Below are 25,510 nucleotides of genomic sequence, written 5' to 3'. Positions count from 1 at the left end.
AAGCCACGTTCGGCCTTCTCAGAGTTATAAATAAGAAGCTTGACTAGGCCAATATTCAAGCAGCAATCAATTTATTAATTAATGTGGTAAAGTATGAGCAAAACAGCGCTGGGTACAGTGGGGGAAGTTTTCCCTCCAACTGCACACTGATGGTTGGGATGTACAGATATTTATAGGGGTGCACATAAGCTTTTTTCAGCAGTTTCTATTCCAAATTTTTACGTCACAATTCTATACGCTATTGTGAGTTAGTTTTTCTCAGGATGTACCCCAGAAAGGAGTATTCCCAGATGGTGGGGTCCTACTTCCGAAAGAAGAAAGAGGTCTTCCAGCTGGTGCGGTCCAGACTCCAGATGTGGGCCCACCTTTTAATTGCAAAGACTATAAATCTCATAGCAGTGATGTCCAGCTTCCCTTGGTCGAAGCTATCAATCCTTGGGTTGATGTTCATCTTCCTTTCTCAAGCTGCTTGCTGTCTAGCAGCAACATCCTCAAAGCTTTAATTTAGATGCTATAAAAGTTAATTCCAAACAAAGGATAAGTTCAAAGGCCTTCTTCCATGCTTTACTCCCTCAGTTATTTTTTTGGAATTCATCCTTTAATTGTCCCATGATCAGTTTTCATACATATCACAATCACAAGCACACATGCTGCCTGTGTGTACCTGACACGAAACACAGCTTTGTATCTCACATCAGCGCCAGCTGCCTCGCGGTCAGATACACGACACTCCCAATACAACACGGGTACAACCGCACCCAGTCTGTTCCCTCTCGACGGGACGTCCCCGGGGCGCGGTGCCCTCAGAGCTGGGTCCCCTCAGGGCCGGGTACCCTCAGAGCTGGATCCCCTCAGGGCCGGGTCCCCTGAGAGCTGGATCCCCTCAGGGCGCGGTGCCCTCAGAGCTGGGTCCCCTCAGGGCCGGGTACCCTCAGAGCTGGATCCCCTCAGGGCCGGGTCCCCTGAGAGCTGGATCCCCTCAGGGCGCGGTGCCCTCAGAGCTGGATCCCCTCAGGGCCGGGTCCCCTCAGAGCTGGATCCCCTCAGGGCCGGGTCCCCTCAGAGCTGGATCCCCTCAGGGCGCGGTGCCCTCAGAGCTGGGTCCCCTCAGGGCGCAGTGCCCTCAGAGCTGGATCCCCTCAGGGCCGGGTCCCCTCAGAGCTGGATCCCCTCAGGGCACGGTGCCCTCAGAGCTGGATCCCCTCAGGGCGCGGTGCCCTCAGAGCTGGATCCCCTCAGGGCGCGGTGCCCTCAGAGCTGGATCCCCTCAGGGCGCGGTGCCCTCAGAGCTGGATCTCCTCAGGGCACGGTGCCCTCAGAGCTGGATCCCCTCAGGGCACGGTGCCCTCAGAGCTGGATCCCCTCAGGGCCGGGTTCTCTCAGGGCGCGGTGCCCTCAGAGCTGGATCCCCTCAGGGCGCGGTGCCCTCAGAGCTGGATCCCCTCAGGGCCGGGTTCTCTCAGGGCGCGGTGCCCTCAGAGCTGGATCCCCTCAGGGCGCGGTGCCCTCAGAACTGGATCCCCTCAGGGCCGGGTTCTCTCAGGGCGCGGTGCCCTCAGAGCTGGATCCCCTTATGGCGCGGTGCCCTCAGAGCTGGATCCCCTCAGGGCGCGGTGCCCTCAGAGCTGGGTCCCCTCAGGGCCGGGTTCTCTCAGGGCGCGGTGCCCTCAGAGCTGGATCCCCTTATGGCGCGGTGCCCTCAGAGCTGGATCCCCTCAGGGCGCGGTGCCCTCAGAGCTGGGTCCCCTCAGGGCCGGGTTCTCTCAGGGCGCGGTGCCCTCAGAGCTGGATCCCCTTATGGCGCGGTGCCCTCAGAGCTGGATCCCCTCAGGGCCGGGTTCTCTCAGGGCGCGGTGCCCTCAGAGCTGGATCCCCTCAGGGCCGGGTTCTCTCAGGGCGCGGTGCCCTCAGAGCTGGATCCCCTCAGGGCGCGGCGCCCGCCCTCCCCTCAGCCGGACCCCGCTCGCCGCCCCGTCCCGCACTCCCCGCGCGGCGCTTCCTTCCGGGCGCAGCACCGCCCCGGCGGGCAGCCATGGAGCGCGGCGCGGCGGGGCCGCTGCCGCTCAGCCGCCTGGCCGGGCCGCTGCTCCGTAGGCTCAGCGAGCTGCTGGACCGCGCGGCGCCCGGCAAGGGCTGGCGGGAGCTGGCGCAGCGAGCGGGGAGCCGCGGCACGGTGCGGCTGAGGTGAGCGCGGGCGGCGGCGGGGCGCGGGCAGCGGCGGCGGGGCGCGGCCCGGCGGTGCGTGTTTATCTCTCTAATCCCGTTAAACACTGAACGTCCACTTGATAAGTGAAGGTATCACCACTTACTGAAGGTATCTTGCCCCCCAGGTTTGCGTGGCACTGTGATTTAATGAAGGAAATGTGGATGAATCTTTTTAGTGGAAATGCTTAACCTTGTATTCTCTTTAGGTAACTGTCATTATTTCTCTATTTGTGTTGATTGAATCCGCTGTGATTGAAAGTGCGTGATGACAACGACACCAAAGCTGAAACTATAAAGTTCAGACATTGTTAACTACACGGCACAGTCGGTGTGTTAGGCTGGGCTCCAGCAGTCACTTGTTTACAACAACTTTAAAATCAGTCTTCCTGTACTTTGAAGTTAAGAGTCTGACTCACTCTCTAGGCTTCTGAATTAGGCTCATGGAAATGAAAGGTGCTGCACTACTTTTTCTGCTGACACTTTAAAGGTAAAAAATAGAAGGTTTCTTAATACATTTGCTGAGAATTGTGAGGTATATGCATCTCTTTTACTATCCAGCTCACTAATACCAGTTTCTGTCTGTGGAGGTGTCACTGAATAACCTCTGAACTCCTGAAACTTGAAGGAAATGCTGCAAATATGTCCAAATCAGCTAGGAATTTCCCATCTCTATTTTAAAAAAATCTTTTTATGTATCTACAAGTGATTGTTTACCCAGGTTGTTTCTGAGAAAAAGGTATTGAGAAGGCCTGTGCTGTGTCTTTCTCACATTATTCCATAGCCCTCTGGATTTGGAGCAGTGTTCCCTCCAGGTGTTGGAGCCAGAAGGCAGTCCCAGCTGGAGTCTCCTGAAGCTGCTGGGAGATCGGGGCTGCACTGTGGTGGAGCTGGCAGAGTCCTTGCAGGCCCTGGAGCACACAGAGGCTCTCCGGTGTCTCAGCCATTCAGGTCAGTTCTGGGCTGTGCTTTCACTACAGCTGGATTTTAGACTGGCAACACTCAAGGTAGCACTTTACAGTAACCCAAAACATCTTTAGTGTTTGAATTCTGGTAGTTGGGATCCAGATGATTACCAAGGTTATTGGCTGATCTGATTCTGAGGTTAAATGTGAGCCAAGCCTTCATGCAGTGTTGTTGCAGACTTGGACTTGGCTGCCTGGGTGTGCTGGGTGTTGTCATTCTGTCTGCTGACTGGGGTTTGGTCTCCCTGTGCCTCTGGGAGATGCTTATGGACCTGAGATGAACAGACAGATAGTGCTGCCAGCACTGGGGTCTGGAGGTGTCAGTAGCTTATCCCAAGTGAAGGGGAAGGGTCCAATTAGCGCGGTTCCAGTATGTGCTGGATTTGGTCCAGCTTGCTAACTGGACAGATTAATTTAGGATAGAACTAGATTATTTTCTACTAACACATGGATTTGATCATCCTTGTGGATCCCTTCCAGCTCGGCATATTCTGTGATTCAGTGTGGTTGTTTGCAAAGTCTAGAAAGTGGGGCAGCACAAGGAGATACACAAGTAGGACCATGTAGATCAAGGGCTACTTGCTGTAGTACAGAACCAGAGCCCTCTCTTAGGTCCATCTTCTTGAGGATGGGGTGAAATTCAACCTCCTGGGAAATGAAAAATCTTCTCTTTGAATGGGAAGTGGAAATGAGTCCTGCAAGCTCCTTACCATGCTGATGGCTGTCCTGTTCTTTGGACAGTGTGTGAAAAGAAGTCATGGTCTGAGAACCATTGTTAGGACAATCTTGGGATTTTTCAAGTGTATTGTAACAACGCTTTTCACTCTTCCATCAAGTGTTTCCCAGTGTGTCAGCTAAGGATATAACAATTGGATTGTAGGTTAAGATTATGAATACTGAATTTGTGTGGTTTCAAAGTCTGGTAACCGTAGATGTCACTTTGCCATATTCAGAGGTAACACTTATGCTCTGCATTTTCCAAGGAAAATAGAAGAAGTATTTATGTGTCTTTGTAATCAATCACAAAATTAAGCTGTAAGGTTTTTCTTTTCGAACCATTAAATTCCATGGTACGTACAGGAAGTGACTGTGTAGTGCTGAATAAACTGCAGGAAAATAAATGAAATTGAAGAAATTATGGATCAGATTTCTTAGAATGCTTCCAGTGAGTGCAAAATGCTTATCTTCCAGTGGATTTTTCTGATCTATGTTCTTAAGAGCTGTTTGCGATGCAAATTGGAGGAAATTAAAAAAAAAAAAAAAAAAAAAAAAAGTGGAAGTTTTGGAAAGAGCAAGCCTTCTTAATTTTTCTGTCTTTTAAATTGAAATAGTATAATTGCTTTTTCTGTTGGTTAATGTTAGAGGATTGTGATGCTCAAAAACTACTTAACACAGTTTAACTGCAGAAAGCAGCAGAGGAAGGGTTAAATGAGGAGCTGAGGTAGTGATCTCCAGTGCTAGGTGTAGAAGGAAGTGATTTTGGAGTAAGGAAGGCAGGGAATTTCCGAGTGCTGGAGCTTTTTTTGAGTAGCTGCCGGTGTGTTCCACTCTTTCAGAGAAAGGCTGTGTGTGGAGGCAGCTGACAGAACCCACTGTCCTGCCAGGCAAGGCTACATGATTTCCAGACACCACGTGCTCTCTGTTTCAGGCTGTTGTCTCTGTGGGTTCTGATCTAGTTGTACCATCCAGAGCAAAGAATGCTTCAAATCATGATTTTTAAACTTTCTGTTCGCCTTCTTCTGATGACCTTGGCTATACCAATGGATTTGGTTTTGGAACCATCCTGTAACAAGATCTGGAATGGTTTAGGTTAAGAAAATAACTGCATCATATCGGAGTGGTGTCAGAGTTGCTCTCCTGGCAGTTAAGCTTTGAAGTAGATTTGACCTTGGAGAAAACCCCAGCCCTGTGTTCTGCAGGAGTCAGAGGCATAAAGCTGAAACCAAAGATTCAGCTCATAAGAGTGCATAAGGAATATCAGGAAAACGTGCTCTGTTGGACTTAAACTCTGTCTGCTTTGATTCCCTCAGCCTGGGCCTTAATCTGAACAGCTCAAAGAAATTGTTGGGAGTGAGCAAACATTTAAAACTGAGAGTATCTTTGCAAAAAGGGATCTGTGATACCATGAGACATATTATTTCCTTTAAAATTAAAATATCTCAATGATATAATTTAAATCTTTTATGAGCTCCATCGAGTACTGATCAATTTGAGCATGGATTTTGTGTAGTGGAAGACAATTTTGAATGTCCTAAAGTAATATAACTAATTGGAACTGTGTGTATACACAGTACAAACAAATTATTTTCAAGTGTGTTTAATGACAGAAATGTTCTGTGCTCCAAGGGCAATTCAAATGCAAAGTTAAAATAAATTATGGACTTGTATTTCTTCATAACTTCCCTGTGTGTAAATTCTGTCTTAAAGGTGTAAAGATCGTTGTACAGCCAGACTCTCAAGCAGTGCTCTCTGGTCAGGTCGTCAAGTTGTGCTGCTGGGCAACAGGACACCCATTTGTGCAATACCAGTGGTTCAAGCAGGAAAGAGAGGTAAGACTTCATAGAGAATGCAGCGTTTTCAAATAGTGAAAATAAAACATAATGATTTTGGATCATCCTTTTTTTTAAGATTCTTATTCACAATGAGAGAAGATTGCTGTATATAGTCATAAAACTCATAAAGTTTAAGAAATGCTTGAAGATCCTAGAAGTGTGCTGAAACAAAACTGTGATTCCTTGTGTTCACACCACTTCATTTCGGGGGGCTGTGAATGTGGAGTGGGGCAGAAAGGAAGCTGTAGGTTCAGTTGTCTCAGCCTACCAGTAAGTTTCGAGTAAGTGAAGGAGTTGAGGATGGTGTTAAGGACTTGGAAATAAATATTATAATGCTTGATCCTGGTTAGGATTAAACCAATCGAAATTGAAGTATTTTTGGTTCACCTGTGATGCAGGTTCCCCACGGTAATTCTCCAGAACTGATTTTGAGTCCAGTGAGTGTAAATGATTCTGGCTTTTACATCTGCCGAGTGAACAGTGAATCCTCTTTCATGTTCAGTCGGTGGGCACGCCTTGAAGTTTGTGAGCTTCAGGATTCACCTCACGGTGAGTGGCAAAAACACCTTCTGAAAGTGTCTTCCTGCTTCCTCAAGGCACTTGGCTCCCTGTTGCTGTGCTTAGGTTGTCTCACACTTCCTTTTCTTGTTACTTCCTTTTCATTTTTTAAGGGCTCTTAACAAGTGTGCCTGAAAACAAGTTGTGCATTTGTAATCAGCCTCAGCCACAAAACCTGGAGGTGGGGGATGCTTTGGTACTAGAATGCGGAGCTGTTGGAAACCCAATTCCTCATTACCAATGGTTCAGAAATGGATTTCCTTTGGCAAATGGGAGCAAAAATGTCTACACAGTAAGTTACTGCAATGGGCCACACTTGGGAGCTAACATTAACCACCTTGAGCTTACCACAGAAGGTTCCCTTGAAGAAAATAATTTTTCCAGAACCTTGGTAACTTCTGATGAAATGCTCACTTGAAGTGGTGCTTTTAGGCTTTTTACTCTTTTTTGCCTGTGGGGCTTAGATGCACGGCCTAAATACCTGATGCAAGTATTTTTTGGAGGCCTGTTGGGATGATTGTGATGGTGCTTGCATAGGTAACTTACGTGGATGTGGGACATCAAGGAACATACTGGTGTCACGTATTCAATGACCGGGAGGACGAAGATAGCAAGAAAGTAGAAGTCATTATAGGTAAGGAGTTCTTCTATTTCCTACAGGTCAGCTCCTTTGTCCATTTCTTCCACATCACTAAAATTTATTTTTGAAGCTTTCAGTATTAAGACAAGCACATGCCTTCTATATTTTTAGTTTATCCATTTGTTAAAACACCTATGCTTGCATCCGGCAAATGACATTTTAGAGTTTTGGGTTTTTATGGTAAGCAGCACAGAACTGCTGTGCCTTTGTGGCTCTGCCAGCATGTATGTGGCTTGTTAGCAGATTGCTAGCTGATTTATGCTTTTAGACAACTCAAAACCACTTTAACCCTTGCTGGGGACACGAACTCTGTTACATAGAGTCCTTCAGCAATCAGGAGAGGTGAGATTGTTCATTTCAAGTAGAATGAATGAACACGTTTCAGTGCATGTGTATTTGCAGTGAACTGAAGAGGACTTCCTAACCTAAGAAATACCCTAGTTTTGTACTCCTGAGTTTCAGGAATCATTACTGTACAGTGTTGTGGCCAATGCAAATTTAAACTGCTGTAAAGTGAGCCACATTGCAGCGCAGCTTGACAGTGCCCTTTGTCTTCCGCCTTGTGTGCTAACTCTCATAACTGAGAGCTCATCTTCCATTTTTTTCCCCTCCTTCAAACACAAGGAAGGAAAGCTATGGCAGTGGAATGCACAGAAGGTAATGTAATCCTCTAATTGTGAATCAGTTTTAAGAATCGGTGATGGGAATGACAGGTTATTGAGTGTGTTGCTGAAAGGCATGTGTGGGTTAAGAGCTTGGGTTAAAACACTGGTGGATAATGCAACAATCCTTCTGCATGTGCATCTCTCTTCTTTGCCTGGACGCCATGATCTAGATCACACAGGAGAAAAAACAGGCTGCTTCCTTCTTTTGTGGTATTCAAATGATCTGGAGATTTCTTTGGTGGGGCTCAGGAGGCAACATCCTAGCAAGAAAATCTGTAGATATTCAGGAACCTGGGTGATCTTAGAGAGCTGGCTAGAACTAGTTCCAATGTCAGCTCCATGTCTGGAGAAGTGTTTCTAGCCACTTCCTTAGGATGATTTCTGTTCTCCTCTGCATTGTTGCAGCAGGGAGGAGAAGTGTATTGTGACCCTTAAGGTTGGTACCATCCCTCCCTCGACTGCCGAGCACCTCAGAGTCTGCAGTATCCACAGTGCAGGGCATGGGGTACAATGGTGCGAGGCTGCTCCGAGAGAGCACTGGGGCTTCAGACATGTTTGTTTTCTTTTCCCTGCTTTTCAGTGTTCTCAGAATAAAGAGGTGAAACCCCTGGTAGCTTAGGATGTTTGAAGATTGTGTATGAAGTCTTTCAGAATACACATGGCTTCCCAAAATCAGATTTTTTTTGCTCAGGATGTTGCTTTTTGAGCAGCCCTTCAAACATCTGTTCCTCAGTGGGATGATTCTGATACCTTGTTCCTTTTTCCTTCAACTTACTTGCATGCCTGTGGGATTGAGGTGTCCTAACTTTCTCCCCTTTTCTTTTTACATCTAGTGTACTGCAATGCTGTGTCTAGCACAGCTTAATGTATTGCTTATAGGATTTTCTCTGTGTGGAATAAACACAAAAGGTTTGATTTGCAGAAATGCAAAGTCAAAAGTATTTTAGAAAGGTAGTTTGTTTTCTGTGTTCAGCTTTGTTTAATAATGGCATGGCACTTACATTTTTACTAATAAAATGCGGTTTCTGCTTCTTGTTTAAACTGTTATTTCATTGGTGTTTTCCTTCACAGAAGATTTAAGTGATCTTCAGGAATCAGGTAAGTGATAATTTTTGAAAAACTTTAACTTGACATGTTCATTTTATGTTACAAGTCACTGAAGGCTTGCTGGGTTGCAGTATAAACTTCACAGTATTTGGATGTACCTGTAACTGAGAATTTAATAGGAGCTGGTATCACCTTAAGAGCAGCACAGCTTTCTAGTTCCAAGAGATTTAACTTGAAGCATATAGAGAATCATAGGGGTGCGTTTATAAAATAACCCAAGGCTGCACATATACTTACACAGATGCAAAGGGAATTATCTTTCTTGTCTGGGGTTTCTTGGGACCCTCAGTTTTAGCACATTGCTGCTTTCTCAGATAATTAAGGTGAAAAAGATGTGAGGTGTCTGGCTATCACTCATCATATGTTGAGTGGCATATTTCTTCCAGTCATACTGGAGTCAGCCCATGTGATTTGAAGCCTGTTAGGTGGTTATTGTAGAAGTGTAGCTCCAGAGGGGATTATCCCTGATACAGTTTTCCCAAAACCTCAACTCCCAAAGATAGTTTCCTGGGTTAGATATCAAATACATTTATGTTTGCCCAGCCTCAGTTTCAATCACTGAAGGGCTTCTCTGTCGTACTGTGTCCTGTTATCCAGGTGAGCCACTTTGGCACACTGCTTACTGTTTCTCTTGGCACAGTACTGGCTCTGCCACCCCTCTGTGAAGTACAGAATAAAATAATTTTCACATTCAGATGGGAATCCCTGCTAAGCATCCCCCACCTTGCATGTATTCGTTTTGTTTGGAGAGGATGAACTGGTCAGATGTCACTGAAAATGCCAATGTGCAGTTTGTGAGAGTAAGCATCTATTCTTTCTTAATCTATAGAATTAGCTATTCACATCCTGTCATATTGTTTGCTGGAAGAGGGTGAAGGAAATCACCTAAATAAAAAATACAATATCAACAAAACACCCCCAAACCCCACCAAAACAAAAGAGGGCTTTTTCTCGCATTAAACTAGCAAAGTGTTAGAGAAAGCAGTGCCACTAGACTGTGGCTGTGGGGAAGATGCAGTTCATTTTCTGTAGTCACTGACACGCTGCTCTTTTCTTCTATTTCAAACAGAACCACAAGAAGAATCAAGTCCCAGACCTGTGGGTAAGTAGTTTTGTACTGAAATGACTGTATGTATTTGACATCTAGGACGCAGATGATTTTGCTGCTCCTGAGTATTGCTGCTACTGACACTGCCAGTGCAAGACCCATGAGGCAAATAGAGAGCTCCAAGGAGGGAGATCTGTGGATATTTGTATAGTCCTTTTAGAATGCTTGTTTGCCCTTTCAGGAGTAAACTGTGCCAAGGGCACCAGTGTTTTTTGTGACCCTGTGAAGCGTTTGCAGCTTCTCATCTGTTTCAGTTTACTGCTCCAGATTCCTGTGGCCAGGCCTTAGCCAGTGTGTTACTCCATTCCTTTGAACACTTGGAGCCAGTGGTATTGGGATGATGTGATAGAAAGGACTGCTATCCTGTCTGCTGAGGAAATGCTGTCCTTGCAGCTCTCCCTGTTCCGTCCTGTGGATGCTTGATGCTGAGCTGAAGCTCATAAAGAGATGGATAGCACATGTGATGTGAAGAATAGTTACTGGGTTTTTAAATCACATTCTTAAATTTGCATTGTAGACTTCAGTGGTCAGGCATGTTGTCCTGTTGATACTTAACAGATGGAAAGGCTGCTGGCCTCTGTCACAATTTTATGGCTCTTTCAGGTTCATTAGTGTGAGGGGGAGTGTAAGTGTTCCCCTCTCATGCAGGTGAGTTTTTTCCTTCAGGCTGAAAAGAGAGTTGAGCTGTGTTGTTGATGTGGGATGACTTGTAGAATCAGATAAAATATTGTGCCTGAAGTGAGATTTATACCCTTTTCACTTTGGAAAACTTTAAATTTAAAGGTGTTGAATCCGTGGAATATATAAATATGACTTTTATTTTTTTTTCTTCTCTGTGTGTCTTGGCAGCCACAGACAAGGTGGCTCTGTTAATAGGAAACATGAGCTACTGGAATCATCCCCAGCTCAAGGCTCCAATGGTAGATGTCTATGAATTGACCAGTTTGCTAAGGCAGCTGGATTTCAAAGTTGTATCTTTGCTGGATCTTACTGAGTCTGAGATGCGAAATGCAGTGGATGAATTTTTACTTCTCCTGGACGAAGGAGTTTATGGTAAGGACACATAAATCCCTTCTGAAGTAGGTCCATTTTGTATGTATCAAGTAGCAAACATCTGGTATTTGCCTCGGCTAAACAACCTTCAGGGTAAATGTGATGTATGTAGAACGGGAAGAATAAGTTAAAGGCACCCACCAACATATCCTCTGACTTTGGTTAAAATGTTATTGTTCCTTTACTTTTGGAACAGATCAGATGTTTGAACTTCATTCTTTAACCACACCTAAAACTTCAGTGCAGGCTGAAGTGCAGGCTATTTTGTTTGATAGTACTGACAGTACTTCGCTTGCCTAGATTTGATTTTGGGGCACAAAGCACAAGACACAAGTAGGGGAGAGCACGATGGAATTGATGCATGGAGCAAAAGCCTTGCATGGACAAGGCTGATCTGGTTTGGAGTGTAAGAAAATTTCTTACATTTTCTACTGACTGCCATTATTTTGTCATTTTGCTGAGATTGTGTAGAAAACTCCAGAAATTATTCAGGACAGAGAGCAAAATGTTTTCCCAGGTCCCTATTTATTGGATTGCAGAATTCCTGTAGTAAAAATCCATTTGAGAATACATTATTTGATCCCTTTTTGGAACACAAGGTCAGCTTATTTCTTAGCATGACTTCTTTTACGGATGTGTTACCTGATGCTCTCTCTGTGCAGAACTGCCTGCTCTGACATTTGGGCATTTATATCTGAGCCAAAAACGAAGCCTTGTCTGGCAGGAACATGAGGCTTTTGAGAGCAGTTTGCTTTTATTATTCCCTGGGAAATAGATGGGCTTATCTGTTTGGGTGAGCTTTGAGATTTCTGCACCTGCTCAGTTTTTCTCCCTAACTGTGGACATGAATGTAGCAAATAAAGTACTGAAAGGCTTTAATTAATTTCTCAGCAGCACCATATGAAAGCTCTTACATGGCATATTTTTGCAGTTGTACTTTTCCAGCCAGTTGATACAAAAGGTAAGCAGAACAGTTTTTGGTGGTGTTTGGCAATAACTCCTTCTGTTTAAATGATTACTTTATTCTTTCTGCATAGTGGCTATGAATGGCTTAAAGCCTGTAAAAGATGCTGTCAGTGCACAAATAGGTAACAATTTATTGCCTTATTGCCTTTTCTAGTGGACATAGCTTCAAATAGCAGGGGCATAATGACTACTGCTGTTTAGTCCCTGCTACATATAAACCTGATGCTTACTGGGTTGTGTAATTCTGGCTTACTGCCAGGAAAGTGGCATTTCAGATGCTGGTCCTTAAGAGCAGAAGTAGTAAACAAAGTGATGATGATTGTCTCCTCTGCTGTCTTAGTCTGTGCTGTTCTAAATGTAGGTTGCAATTAACATTGTATTCCACACAGGGTAAAAGCACAGACCCATGTGTTTGAAAGGCTAAAAATATTTAGGCTGCTTTCTTTTTAAATGAGAGGGACCGAGAGAGGGAGGGAGGGAGGCAGCTATCAGTTAAATGCTGACGTCTCTGAGGAACTTGAGCCTACTTAAAATTGTTGTGTGGCAGTCTCTGTTGAGGCCCTCCAAATATGTTTACTCCACTTACCCCAGGTATGTGCAGATTTATTCCTGATCTTGAGCTCAGCGTATTAACTGTTGCAGGTACTTGGCACATAGCACAGTCATCTGCCTAGGATAGAAAAGGAATGTAGTCAGTCAGTCCAATTACTTACAGAATATATGCTCAGATACATAGAATCTCAAATATAACCCTGATTTAAGTCCGGATCCGAGCTCTGGAAATCACATTAAGACTTTCCTTTTAACCTAGGGCCTGACACAAGGTTATGCAGTTGCACTTTATACCATTTTTAGCTCTCTTGAAGCTCGCCAGGCTCAAGTAGCCCTCATATTTTCATTTCTTGTAGCTGTGTGTACTGAAAAGATGAAAACATCTAGCATGCCCACCTCCACTGGCTAGTATGTTAGGGTGAGGCTTATTTTGGGTTTTATCTGAATCTGCCAGGGTTGTAGTGACTTAAATTTTTCAGCAAATTTTAGTAAGAATAACAACATAAGAATATGGTATCTCCAGCCAGCGTAAATTGTCAGATTTCTGTTGACTTTTATTCAGCTGAGCACTATATTCTAATTGCAGATCTGACCCACAGACTGCTTTGACTAGATAAATAAAAATTCTTTTTAGAAGATGGAATTTGCATCATTAAGGAAAACCAGCACTGGGAATAGGCAATAGGAAAATTCAGTTAAATCATACAAGCCTCTGGTAACTGCATTTTATGGCAGTAGAGATTATTGATTCTAAGATCATCTAATCTTCATGCAAATTTAAATTACTTTAATATTGGACATTTTTTATTCATATAAGGAAAATCTAAGTCCTAGCGTGCAGTTCCCTTTCTCAGGGTTGAGAAAAGCTTTCTTGTTTTATTGAAGATTCTAAATCTTAAAATGTTGTAGATTGTTGTGCAGTGACACATGAGGGACGTGATGGCAGGATAATAATTTCTGGCTAGGTAAGCATGCAAAGAGTTTGTTTAGTAGACCCAGAAGAGTCATGAGTCTGTAACTAGGAGCTACAGCTGCAATCAACTGAACATGAGCTGTTGGTAGTCAGTAATGAGGATGTGCTCTGGAGTCCTACCAAACTCTTCAGCATTTTTTTTTTTTCTGTCTGTAAGCTGCAGACTTAGTGCTGCTCAGAGCTTTGTAATTGCACATGTGGAGAAGATGTTTTACGGTTGGCACATTTCCTTGTTCCTATCCGTGATTTACACATCACACATAACAGGTTGTCTCTGTTAGAGGTCATGGCTATTAGAGCATTTTAACAGTATTTAACTTGGTGTGTTTATGCAAATATCTAACTGATTCTATTGCATGTGTGATTTTTGTGCTTTTTTTAATTTATTGTGTTGGTGTATTGTGGAGTTCATGTTATTGTGGCTTGGAATGGCTTCAGTGAACTCCCTGGCCCACAGTCAGCGCTGTGCATGATGGTTTTGACCTGCTGAAATGGACAGAAGTCTCTGATGCACTGCTCACTATCACACCTCTTTTGAACTCAGGTTTGTTATACTATGCTGGCCATGGCTATGAAAACTATGGGAACAGTTTCATGGTTCCTGTTGATGCCCCGAATCCCTACCGCTCAGCAAACTGCCTGTGCGTGCAGAACATCCTGCGGCTGATGCAGGAGAAGCAGACGGGACTCAACGTGTTCCTGCTGGATATGTGTCGCAAAAGGTATCTCCTGCATCCCCGGGAGCTGAGAGCTGGCCTCAGCTCTTTGGGGTCTTAGCAGAAAGCTGGGCCTCCTGTGGATGAGAAGTCTTTAGGCTGAAAATTCACTGTACTGCAAAGTTCACGGTTCTGAGAATTCACAGCCTGCACCTGAGTGCTTTTAGCATCAGTGGGATTCACCCACAGGCTTCTTGCCCATGGCCTTGGATAGAGATGTGAACCTGGTGGTTCATATGGTCCCCATGGGTACATACCTGCCTCCTGATTTCAATGACATTTATTTCTTTTTTGCTGTCGTTTTTTAGAAGTTATAAACAGCCTGATCAGATAAAAGTAAAATTTGGCATCTTAAAGAAGAAACAGGACCCTTTCCCCTGGGATCATTATCCATCTTCTTCATTACAGGGAGGAAGGAGAAGCCCTGTGATCAAAGGCATGGTAACATAGCAGAAGGGCTTAAGTGAAGTGCTTATTTTAGAATTCCTGAGAGGCATGGATTTTTCTTCTATACTGAGGATGTTGTATCTTTATATAGAGGTTAAAAACCAACTGATTTATGGGATTTTTCTACACAAAGTACTGTGTTCTTTCCATGTTGAGAAACTACTATGATCAATTAAACTTGCACTTGAAGTCAGCTCTTCAGTCAGCACTTCTGGCAATTGGTCTCTGAGGAATGTTTCCTAACAGAAAGTTGCTGGCACTTTAGTAATCTGTGGAGCCTCCAAACTTCTCTGCTAATGAAATGCCCATGACCCAACTGAGCTTTGCAATCTGCTGTCCAAATAGAAAATCCATCAACGCAAGCCTTGTACTAACAGCACCATGTTTGGCGGGGAAAAGAAAAATTTTTTAAAAACATGCCATTTTTGAAATAACCTAAAATGGGTGGATATCAGAATTGCATTTTGCAGAGATTGCAGCCAAACTCTACTGGTTACTCCAGCACGCCCTTCTCTGCGTAATGCCTGGTGCCTTTGTCTTTACAGTGCCCTCAGGCAGAGTGCTGATGGTGCTGGCTTTTGTATTTGAGCAGTCAGGATTCATTACAGACTTGGAGGAGTGAAACAATTTACTGGTTCTGAACTCTGTTTTGTGTTTTGATTTTGTTGCTATTATGAGTTCTCAGATTACTATTTTACTTTCTTGTGTTTCCATTTATTACAGAAATGAATATGATGACACTATTCTTATCTTGGATGCTCTGAAGGTTACGGCCAACATTGTTTTTGGATATGCAACGTAAGGAAGTTATTCTTCTGTGCCACAGAAATGACTGAGATTGTATAGCTGATCTTTTTCAGAATTGTGCTGTGGGCCAGTAACCTTGGTCACTTTTCAAGTGCAAAAACTGCTGAATAGAAGTAGTCAGGAGCTTTATTAAAATTGTCAATAATAAATTTAAGCTCCTCATATGTGCAGTTTGATGAACAGGTCCAGTCTGTGATGTCATTTTAAGAGAAACTTCCATCAGCTGCTTGCAAGGGAACATGAAGAGCAGGTTGGCCTTGGACACAACCTGGTTTTCAAATTTTGTAGGGTTTCTTTCCCCATTCCCAGTATAGATTTACTCTAAATCCTGCCGGTTTTTCAGTGTTTTTTCCTTGACCAATGCTGATGATCTCACAGGTGCCAAGGAGCAGAAGCTTATGAAATTCAGCAGCTGGGGTTGGCCAATGGAATCTTCATGAAATTCCTGAAGGACCGTTTGTTAGAAGACAAGAAGGTCACTGTTCTGCTTGATGAGGTTGCAGAAGGTGAACTCCAGCTTACTGCACTAACAGTCTCCTCAGTCTGCCTTACTGAAAACAACTTTGCTTCCATGTCTTTCCTCTCATGGTGAATATGTTACACTAATTAAATCTTTTTCTTGTTGTGTTTTGTTCAAATAGCAGGTGCTACTGGGCACCATATTAACAACATTCCTGATGCTCAGCTTCTTAAATAGTGTTCAGTTTTATACTTTCCTCTTCAGTTAACCTTATTTGTTCTAAGTATCTTTCTGCATGGAGCGTTGAATTGTCCATCCACAAAACTACTCTTCTGTCCTGTGGTGCCAGCTGCTTTTGGTAGTCCAGTCTTTTGCATGTTCATTTAAACAATTAACGTAATCCTGCTTGCCTCAGGGTGCTATAGCAATGATAATGATTTGTTCTCTAAGTGCAGTAAAAAGAGCAATGCACTGTGTTAATTTGCCTGGTTCAGTGATTGCATTTTTGATGGGAGAAGCACTGAAGTGAAAAGTGTGAAGGGAAAGCATACTGCTTCTGTGCAAACACCTGCTCCAAGGACAGAAGCGTGCCAGACTGGTGTGTGTAGGTGCATCAGCCCAGCTCTGCCCTGGGTTCAGCAGCCTGGGGCAGCTGCAGGTCACAGAGCTTTGTGTTCTGTTCAGGAGTGCAGGGAAAGATTGACTTGTCAGGCAGCGTGACAAGCACTGCTGTGGTGGGTGTCAGGGAATACACAGGTTCTGTGCAGACAGTGCCAGAGGAATGTTCCCATTAAGTGTTCTATGGAAACAGCCCCCATGGAAAAGGCTGTAATCTGCTGGCTCCGTGGTTCTTGCTGTGCCTGTGCCACAAGAGTGCAGTGCTGGCTCATGGTCAGCCACTAGGTCCCCAAGCAGGTCCTTCCTTGCAGAGGTCCTTCCCTGCAGATCTTCATCCCAGTAAGTCAGGGCCCTTCGTGGACCACTCAAGGGATTATTCCTGCTTGGGAGCAGAACTTGGCCTCTTACTGGTCTTCATGACATTCCTCTCTGCTCAATTCCACAGCCTGTCCAGGACCCTCTAAAGAGCAGTACAGTCTTGTGGGGTATCAGCCACTCCTCTCAGTTTTTAATCATCTGCAAACTTTCCAAGTTTTGTTCTCTCTCCTGACATGTGGGTCATTAGTGATGCTGTTAAATAATCCCTATTGGACCCTTGTATCTAAACCTAAAATACTCCCCTTGCCCCCAGTTCTTTACAATAATCTCCTCCAATGGCATTACTCACATTCTTGAAATTAGCCACTCTAATTAGGACCTTACCCAGTCAGAGCTGTGATGCTGCTTGGACTGGCTCTAAGGAACAGGGGACGATGTTGGCCAGGTTGCATGCAACCCCTCAGGGCTCTGCAGAACTGCTTTGGCCTTCAGGAAGGAAGAGCTGAGCAAGGAGTACCTGTAAAACTGCAGCTCTAGATGGATGTGCTGGTTCTGGCATATCCACAGTAACCACACATTGCAGGAAGGTACTTAATTCAGTTGGAATTGCAGCAGCATTGATTTTGAAAGAACCTCTCTGCATCTTGTTTTTAGATATGGGCAAGTGTCCCCTTACCAAAGGCAAGCAAGCCCTGGAGATCCGCAGCAGCTTGTCAGAGAAAAGGGCATTAACTGATCCTGTTCAACAAAGCACATCTTCTGCAGAGTCCCTGGCACGGAACCTGCAGTGGGCCAAAGCTCATGGTACAGTACAGTCTGCTTTCAGGTGATCCTGCTGCCATGAAGAGAGAAGAGAGGGCATGTACTACTCAATGGAAATGGAAGAAATTCCCGGCTATAGCTATATTTTCATTACTATGTTCAGTTGGAAGTTTTTGGGTTGGGGTTTACCCCTACATGAGATAGTAATGAACAAGGTGAATGTAGAATTCATGTATATTCAGTATATTTAAGACCACTCAGACACTGGAGAGGAGACTTCTGGGTTGGTCTTCTGGGACAGTTTCCCAGTACTGCTTGTCTAGCAGTGACATTTGTAAGATGTCATTGATCTCATTCTAAAGTCATCACCTAAAATAGCCAGGTGAACTGTATGGTAGATGTGCATGATGAAAAGAAGTTTTCAATGCAGACAACTAAGAAAAATAAAATAAGACTGAGATGAGTTCCAGGCTTCCTAGCCTTTTAAGAAGGCCAATGGGGTTTAAGACCTTTTTTTACCTTTTTCACCTAAACCTGTTGGAGTACATCTTCAAATTTCTTTGACAGTTGGGGCAGAGGGTCAGGGATGGCATTTCTAAGACCACTCTTCATATAGGAAGGCTCTCTCGGAGACGCAGATGTTTATTTGTGATCCCAGTCACTTAATTCTTGTTTGTTAGATGATTGAAAAAGAAAAATGCATATACTAAATTTATATTTAGACTGTTACAATGTGTTATTTATTGGCAGAGCTTCCAGAAAGTATGTCCCTTGAATTCCAGTGTGGTGTTCAGATTCAGTTGGGGTTTGCAGCCGAGTTCTCCAATGTCATGATAATCTATACACAGATAGTTAAGAAGCCTCCTGAAATCACAGCTTGCAGAGCCCACATCACAGACTTCCCACTTGTAAGTGCTTCCTGCTGTTGTCTCATGATCTTGCTCCACTGAAGTTGAAAATTTTCTGCTCCACCTATATCAAGTTGCAACTTGTATAATAAAATGGGTCTAAAATGCTGCAACTTCTCAAACTGAAGGAAATACTATTTTATGATCTACAAATTCTGTGTCATCAATTAAGTTCTCTTTCTTTTCTTGCAAAAGGACTTGGATGTAGATCCTAAAGAGGTCAATAAAGGAACTCCTGAGGAAACTGGAAGCTATTTAGTATCAAAGGACCTTCCCAAACACTGCCTCTACACCAGGCTGAGTTCACTGCAAAAACTAAGGGTTAGTATATACTGTTCATTATGAGTTTGCCCACATAATTGACACTATTTATGTTGCTCTGCAGTTCTGTTGAGGCAGCTGTGTATTGTTAGTGTAGTAAGTTCTTCGGAGGGAAAGAATGGATAATAAGAATGGATAATAGTTCAGTGGCTTCAATTTCAGCTGAAAAGTTAAAGGCAGGGAATTGATGCATATGCAAACCTGAAACCGGTGTGCAAGGCCCCTTGTATTTTTCAGGCCCATGCTGAACTTGGCCAAGATGATTATTTTTGTGCAGATCACCTATTGCATGCTCTGAGGGTGTTCCTATGCTTTCTAGGAGGAACATGACCTGAAGCAGAGCTGCCTCCTACAAAGTCATTAGTAGGAGATGAAAGTGTTGTGTATCATCAGCCAGTGCTCCTGGGCACATAGTTTTTGAAAGGTTCTCTTCAGCAGACTGGGGCACTGCTAAGTGTCTCTGTATCTTTGTGTCATGAACATCTGTGCCAGACACAGTCTGGCATCTCTTCTTCAGTGCTTTTGGCAGTTGAGGTAATATGAGTGCTTCTGGAAATACAGACTGTTCAGTGAACAAGTAGTGACCAAAAGAGGACCTCAGGAAACAAGGCTGCCTGTGTGTCTCTAGCTCCTAAAAAGGTCACTCTGCTTCCCCAGAAGACTGGAGCCTCTCTAAGGGTTTCCTGTAGTGTTTATTTGGAGAGGAAATGTAACTTTTTTCTCCCCCTCTTTCTGCTTTTACAGGAACATTTAATCTTCACTGTTTGCTTGCACTATGAGTATTCAGGAATAGAAGATACAATGGATGAAAGAAAGGAGATTAATGTTGGGAAGCCCCTTATTGCTAAATTAGGGCTTCACCCTGGATTCAAAACCAAGAACTGTCTCCAGACATGTTGCATGCCTGGTTATCCTTTTCATAATCCAGTAGAATCAAGTCCAGAGGCAGCTGAATACTACATCCCTAGTCATTGCCAACCCAGTTCCTCTCCAGGTGTTTACCATCCAAACTGTGCTTGCTCAAACATCATCACACAACCAGAGGCATGTTCCTGCAATGGAACTTCCAGGATGCTGCCTTCAAGACACGAAGTACAGCATTACTCACCCACTGTGGAAAAGCGTAATGTACCAGTAGAGACCACTGATGATGCTGTTGAACTGGAATTCTTCCTCTCTGACAGCCTTAGCTTCTCTGAACAGCAATAGCTGGGATGTGTTTGGACTAGACCAGAGTGGCATCCTTGAACAGAGGGGCTTCCACACTGCCTCTCCATCTTCTGGAGTTTGGAGACTTCTGGACAAGGCCCTGAAGAGTCTACAATAGGTGCTGGGAATGAGGTTGTGATGCAAATTTTTCTCATCTTAAGAGACAAAACCGGACTAATAGATTTAGGAATGAGAAATGCATTCTTTCTATTTCTTTTCCACCTACTCTTTGGTTTCCTATTCTGTTCTTTGGCCATCATGTGTTAGGATTGGTCACTGATGTTCCAGTGCCTTGGTTGTAGCCAAAAAGCAGCTCTGACTGCATTCTCCTCTCTGATTGCCAGATGTCCAGTGTCTGGCAGCATCTGAGAGGGATAAGATCTGTGCATGGAACCCAAAACCTGAAGAGCCAGCAAATTGACATCACTTTTGTTTTTAAGAGAACCACAGATTGTCAGAGGGAGCGAAGTCACAGAATCATTCTGTGGTGGATTGTTTCTATTTTGATTTTTTTTTTCTTTTACATAGCACTCTTAAGATTTTTGCTGATCTGATACCTGATTCTTCATGTTCTGGAAGAACACTAACTGGAAGGATGAGGGCAAGTGCCTGCTCAGCAAGCAAGATATTGTATGGACAATCTCACAGATATGCTGAGGGCTAAAACAATAATCACAAGAAAAGTGATGTTTTATTACATCATTGGAAGTCTTGATGTTTCAGACAGGTGTAGTAGCCTCTCCTGTACTGGTAATATTGAGAGGAAGAATTGCTTGAATTAAGATACTCATCATAAAAAGAAGATAAGTGAATGTTATTGAGGCAGACAAGCCTGTTTCAATCTCCAGTGGAGAGTGCTGAGTTCTGGTGGCCTGGCAATGTCCTGGTGTGGCCATAAAACTTTTGAGATGGGAATGTTAATGCTTCTTTAACTAAATCTGGTGATCTTTAGGTTGCTCTGTGCTGAAAGGTGGGCATAGGTACATGGATACAGCTATTTCCAGGATGACAGCCATGCTTGAAGTAATCCGTACATGAGCTTGAATTTCTATTTTCCTTCTGCAGGGTGTTAAATAGTATCATACCTATTAATGAATGAGATGTACCTGCATTAACTATTCTGTGCAGTTGATTTCTAAATCAAATTATAGCTTGAGACATGGTCTAGGAGTGTACTACTTAGTTAATACTTCGTCACTTTCCTAATTTGTATAAAAGCTTATTCTTTTTTCATACTGTGTAATAAATTGTTGTCCACAAAATTATGTACTATGTGCATATGTAGTTGCTACATTCTTCTATGCCTTCCAGCCTTAAAAAGCTCAAAACTTTATTGAAACAAAACATGTAAGGAAAGAATTTCCTTAACAGAAAAGAAGGAGAAATCTGAATTATGACCTTCAGCTCAAGATATACAGATCTGGGCCTGGGCTGATAGCCTTGCTCCTCGAAGCTCAACCATTGCCTCTTGAGAGGTACAAAGGCGTTTGATCTTTAATAGGTACCCTAGGACATATTTGTATATGCATGTATGTACTTCAGTGTGTGTGAATTGATTTAAATCCTCTATGGGAAGTGTAGTATGGATATTGCCATCTTAGATCTAGAATTAAATTCCTGCTGCACCTATAGGAATGGAATCATTTCTCAAATGTTAAATAGTCAGCAGTTAGGTGGTGCCAAATTCTTCAGGCATAAACCCCTGCCCAGGTCTGAACCCTGTGACTCAGCAGCAGGGCCTCTCTTAGCCTTTGGCATTCATGGTGCCTGCGTAAATCACTCTACATTGATTCTAGACAGTATTCCTCTGTGTGCATCATCCATGTAGCAGTTACCAGAGTGAACCCTGCCATTCAACCTCATCACCCTTTTGCACATTTATATTAAACCTACTTTTGCTAATACCTTTAACAGAGGTTCTCTAAGTGACCTAAATCACTCAGACTTGTCCAAATTGTATGACAAAAGTCTGCCTGTGGCAGTAGAGTGTGTGGAGGAAAACTTTATCTCTCTGAACCCTCTTTAAAAAGAGAATGGTAATGGAAAGGCATTTTCTCACTGCAGCACTGTCTTTAGGAAGTGCTCTAACTATTTTAATCATTAGTGTTCAGAATGAAATACTCTGGTTCTTCAGTGCAAGCAGCAAGCAGCACCCATTTCCTTTGGCCCAGGTCCAGGAAAGCACTTTAAAAGTTCAACAGGCATAAATTAACATTTCACTATCAGTGACATTGGTGGGATTAAAAGACATACCTAAACCTAGGCAGTTGTTGCTGCTCTCTTTGACTTGTTGTACGTTTTCTAAATCAAACCTCAGGGTTTTGTTTTTTCCCTACAGTGCAGTTATTTGGAGATAATTATTTTTTGCTGAAGTATCTGGTAGGCTAAATTACTTTGTCCTCTGCTGTAGCATTGCTGTATGGTTTTGTATAACTTAAGTGTTTGTTACCTGGGTTTGGATGTTGAATACGTTTAGAAGGAAGGTTTAAGGTAATCTAAATAAACTCAGGTTTCTCTGGCAAAAGAAGGGTTCATGTGCTTCAGAAAGGCCAAGACTCTTCTTCCATTGTCCCTCACCACTCTGCAGTAAGGTGGGAGTGCATTTACCTTCTGTACCTCCATGGAGCTGTGCAGGCTGACTCCTCTTGTCATCCTGAGAGTCCTGAAACTGCCTCTGGCTCCAGAAGACCATCTGCACCATGGAACTCTTCAGTCAATTTCAAGGCTGGTGTTGCTGTCTCTGTAGTTACTGCCTTGGTTCATGCATCAACTACTTTTCCTCATTCTGTCAGCTAATTAGTAACTTTGGCAGCTTTCACATGCAGTAAGCTCCTGGGCTATGTTCACCTTGACATAGATTCCTCACTGCTGTAATGTGGATATGTGCACAGAATTTTAGTTCAGGTACAGTAAGACCTGCTCACATTTTAGAGTGCAGCATTCTGAGCTCCAAGGTCTTTGCTGGGAATTGGAGATAGATTTAAATATCAGGTGGAGGAGAACAGGTTGGGAATTTGGTTTGTTTGGTTTAAAAAATTGATCATTTAGTAATTGTAGTAGTCTAGGAATGGAGTGAGGACACCTCCGTGTTGTGGCATTTAGGCAGTTAGTAATTTCTAAGGTAATGCTGCAGCAATTTACTCATACCAGGCTTATTTTAAGAGCTAATGAGAAGAACTGCTGTCTCCCCGTCCTTGCTGTTGGCACGCAGTGAGCAGGAGCCCCGGATCCCTGCGGATCCCTGCGGGGGTGTGTTACCACAGCGACCAGCCTCCACATCTGCAGCGGATGTGGGCGGAAGCAACCAGGCCTTCCCCATCTGCCCTTCGGATAGAATCTGCTGGCACCCTGCTTTCAGCTTGCAAAGTCACTTGCAATTAGGATGAAAAGTCTTCAACCTGTTATGCAAATTACTTCACTACACATAAGTCAAGCAGCTCTCAGATGCTTCCTGGGCTCTTTGATGACTTACGTGGTGGTTATGATTTATTTAATCTCTCTAAACACGTACCAGCTCTGCTTTCCAACACCTGTAAGAAGAGGGGTATTGACTCTGCATGGCTGGACAGATTCACCAAATACACTGAGTTGGAAGGGACCCACAGGGATCACGGAGTCCAACGGCTTGCTGTGCACAATGCCATTCCCAAGAGTCACACCCTGTGCCTGAGAGCACTGTCCAAACGTTCCTGGAGCTCTGGCAGCATTGGGGCTGTGATCATTCCCTGGGGAGCCTGGTCAGTGTCCTACCAATCTCTGGGGGAAGAGCGTTTTTCTAATATCTAAAACCCTAAAACTAACATAAACCTGCCCTGCCACAACTTCAGGCCATTCCCATGGGTCCTGTCAACAGTCACCACAAAGAAGACATCAATGCCTACAGAGGTAAGCACCTTTTCTGTGGGTTACCATCAGGCAGCCTGTCAGAAATTGCTCAGATTATTCCCCTCTGAAAGGGCTGTTTGCCAGAGCTGTAGGTGTTCAAAGCAGTCCCAGGAGTCTTCTCTGTTCACATCCTGCCTTCTTTGTGCCTGCCAGCTCTTTTCCTCTTTCCTCTTCTGCTGAATGCCCGCAGTATGCATGAGACCTGCCTTGCAGGACCGGGATTGGTCCAGAAATTTTTCAGGACTGCTTTGAGATATTCATAACATACCAAATGCGGTTTGTTTTTTTTTTTTTTTTTTGGTCTGTAAGAAGCATAACAATCTCTTAAGAAGCTACAGAGTTGCTATAAAATACTAGTTTGCTGATTCTCAAACCTTTGTAGGCTTTGTTTCATCCCTGCCTTAGGGATATGCAGAAAATTGCTGCAGATTCTGGTTCAGTGTTGCAGCTGCAAGAAAATACAATTTTGTAACACCCATTGGATTACTAGCTCTTATTTTAGTGGAAATAGTGGGTTTATTTGAATCAGAAAATAGCTGTGCTTCATGACAACCTGTTTACCCATGCTGGCAGGTGGAGAACTGCAGCTCTTTGCACCTTACTGCATCCCAGCACATAAATCAGGTGGGACTCATTACTGTGGAAAGGGCTAACAGCAGGCCTGTTAGCTAAAGAAGCAAGAAGAAGCTGATAAAGAGCTCTCTCCAAGGCTATAACCAAGGAGACCAAGAGAAGTGAGGAACAGAAGAAAGATAAGAACTTCACAGCTGGATGAAGTATTTTTAAAAAGTTAGTTAAGTCACTGTAACTTTTCACCAATAGTGTTATATTAATTTATTGTGACCAATAGTTAGAGTAGAAGAAGCATAAACAATCAGAGAGTGTATAAAAGATCAGCCATGTTCCATAATAAACAGTTGCCAACTGAAACTACTTGTAGTCTCTACTTTGTGTCGCGACCGCCTCGACAGCAACACATTACCACTGCAGAACCTCCCTGCTAGTTCCTCTCTTGCTGTCTGCACTGGGATAATCCAGGTTTTAACATGAGTACAACATGCTTTCCTGTGGTGGGATACACAGGAGCAAGCCACTTGCCCGATGGAGTGAGTTTTACTTGGAATGAGGTGCTTTTCCCTCCACTCTGGTGTTGCCTTGCCATCAGCATCTTTTTTCTTTTTCTGATCTGATGAGAAGAGCCACGTGCCCAGCAGGCCCTTAGTACCCTGCATGTGCTGGGACACTTTTACACCTCCCATCTTCCTGCTCTATAAAACAATCCATGGGAACTCCTCATCTCTGCTGCTGGCAATCCAATAATCCCTTCTTTTCTTTATAAGCTCCAATAAGCAAAAACCTTTTGTTGTTATTGTTTTGTGGATACTGTAAGTTTTCACAACTGGAAAAGCTCTGACTGATGTCATGCAACAATTCTTAACAGAATATGATAGCAAAGAAAGATTAAACCCAGGTTTGTTACCTAAAAGTTCTCAAGATAAATAACTGCCCTTTCTCAAGTAATTTTGTTTACAGTTATTTTTCTTTTAGACTAATTAGTTTTTTCTTATTGCTGTAGTCTTAATGCTAGACAATACTTACAATACAGTTAACATATAGTTAATAATAGGGCTGTCTTGAGAATGGTAATAATAATGTTTTTTCTTATGGGAGTTATCCTGAGTCACTGGTGACAGCAGCTTCTCAAGCTGGCAGATGGT

The 25,510-nt window shown here is 43.6% G+C and overlaps 1 protein-coding gene across 3 annotated transcripts; it reads left to right on the top strand.

Annotated features, from left to right (window-relative positions):
• Positions 1–1,945: 1,945 nt before the first annotated feature.
• On the top strand, positions 1,946–24,822 carry MALT1 (MALT1 paracaspase). Of its 3 annotated transcripts, XM_038124854.1 has the most exons (18): positions 1,947–2,184; positions 2,987–3,153; positions 5,595–5,716; positions 6,118–6,268; positions 6,391–6,569; positions 6,815–6,911; positions 7,542–7,574; positions 8,654–8,680; positions 9,759–9,791; positions 10,647–10,850; positions 11,782–11,811; positions 13,886–14,063; positions 15,228–15,302; positions 15,690–15,817; positions 17,362–17,511; positions 18,220–18,377; positions 18,573–18,698; positions 19,443–24,821. In XM_038124854.1, exons 1-18 carry the CDS (start codon positions 2,033–2,035, stop codon positions 19,905–19,907), a joined length of 2,475 nt encoding a protein of 824 aa, XP_037980782.1. In that variant the 5' UTR covers positions 1,947–2,032; the 3' UTR covers positions 19,908–24,821. The 3 variants fall into 3 exon arrangements, with proteins under 3 accessions (XP_037980784.1, XP_037980782.1, XP_037980783.1); XM_038124856.1 differs by lacking the exon at positions 7,542–7,574 and having other exon boundaries at positions 1,946–2,184; positions 19,443–24,822; XM_038124855.1 differs by lacking the exon at positions 11,782–11,811 and having other exon boundaries at positions 1,948–2,184; positions 19,443–19,907.
• Positions 24,823–25,510: the final 688 nt, after the last annotated feature.

Source organism: Motacilla alba, chromosome Z (assembly GCF_015832195.1).
Source record: "Motacilla alba alba isolate MOTALB_02 chromosome Z, Motacilla_alba_V1.0_pri, whole genome shotgun sequence".
NCBI lineage: Eukaryota > Metazoa > Chordata > Aves > Passeriformes > Motacillidae > Motacilla > Motacilla alba.
This window is presented reverse-complemented; position numbering and strand designations above follow the sequence as displayed.

Coding starts and splice junctions, on each gene's coding strand:
- MALT1 (XM_038124854.1), top strand. CDS start 2,033: ATGGAGCGCGGCGCGGCGGGGCCGCTGCCGCTCAGCCGCCTGGCCGGG. Junction 3,154..5,594: donor CCGGTGTCTCAGCCATTCAG/GTCAGTTCTGGG, acceptor TCTGTCTTAAAG/GTGTAAAGATCGTTGTACAG. Junction 9,792..10,646: donor ATCAAGTCCCAGACCTGTGG/GTAAGTAGTTTT, acceptor GTGTCTTGGCAG/CCACAGACAAGGTGGCTCTG.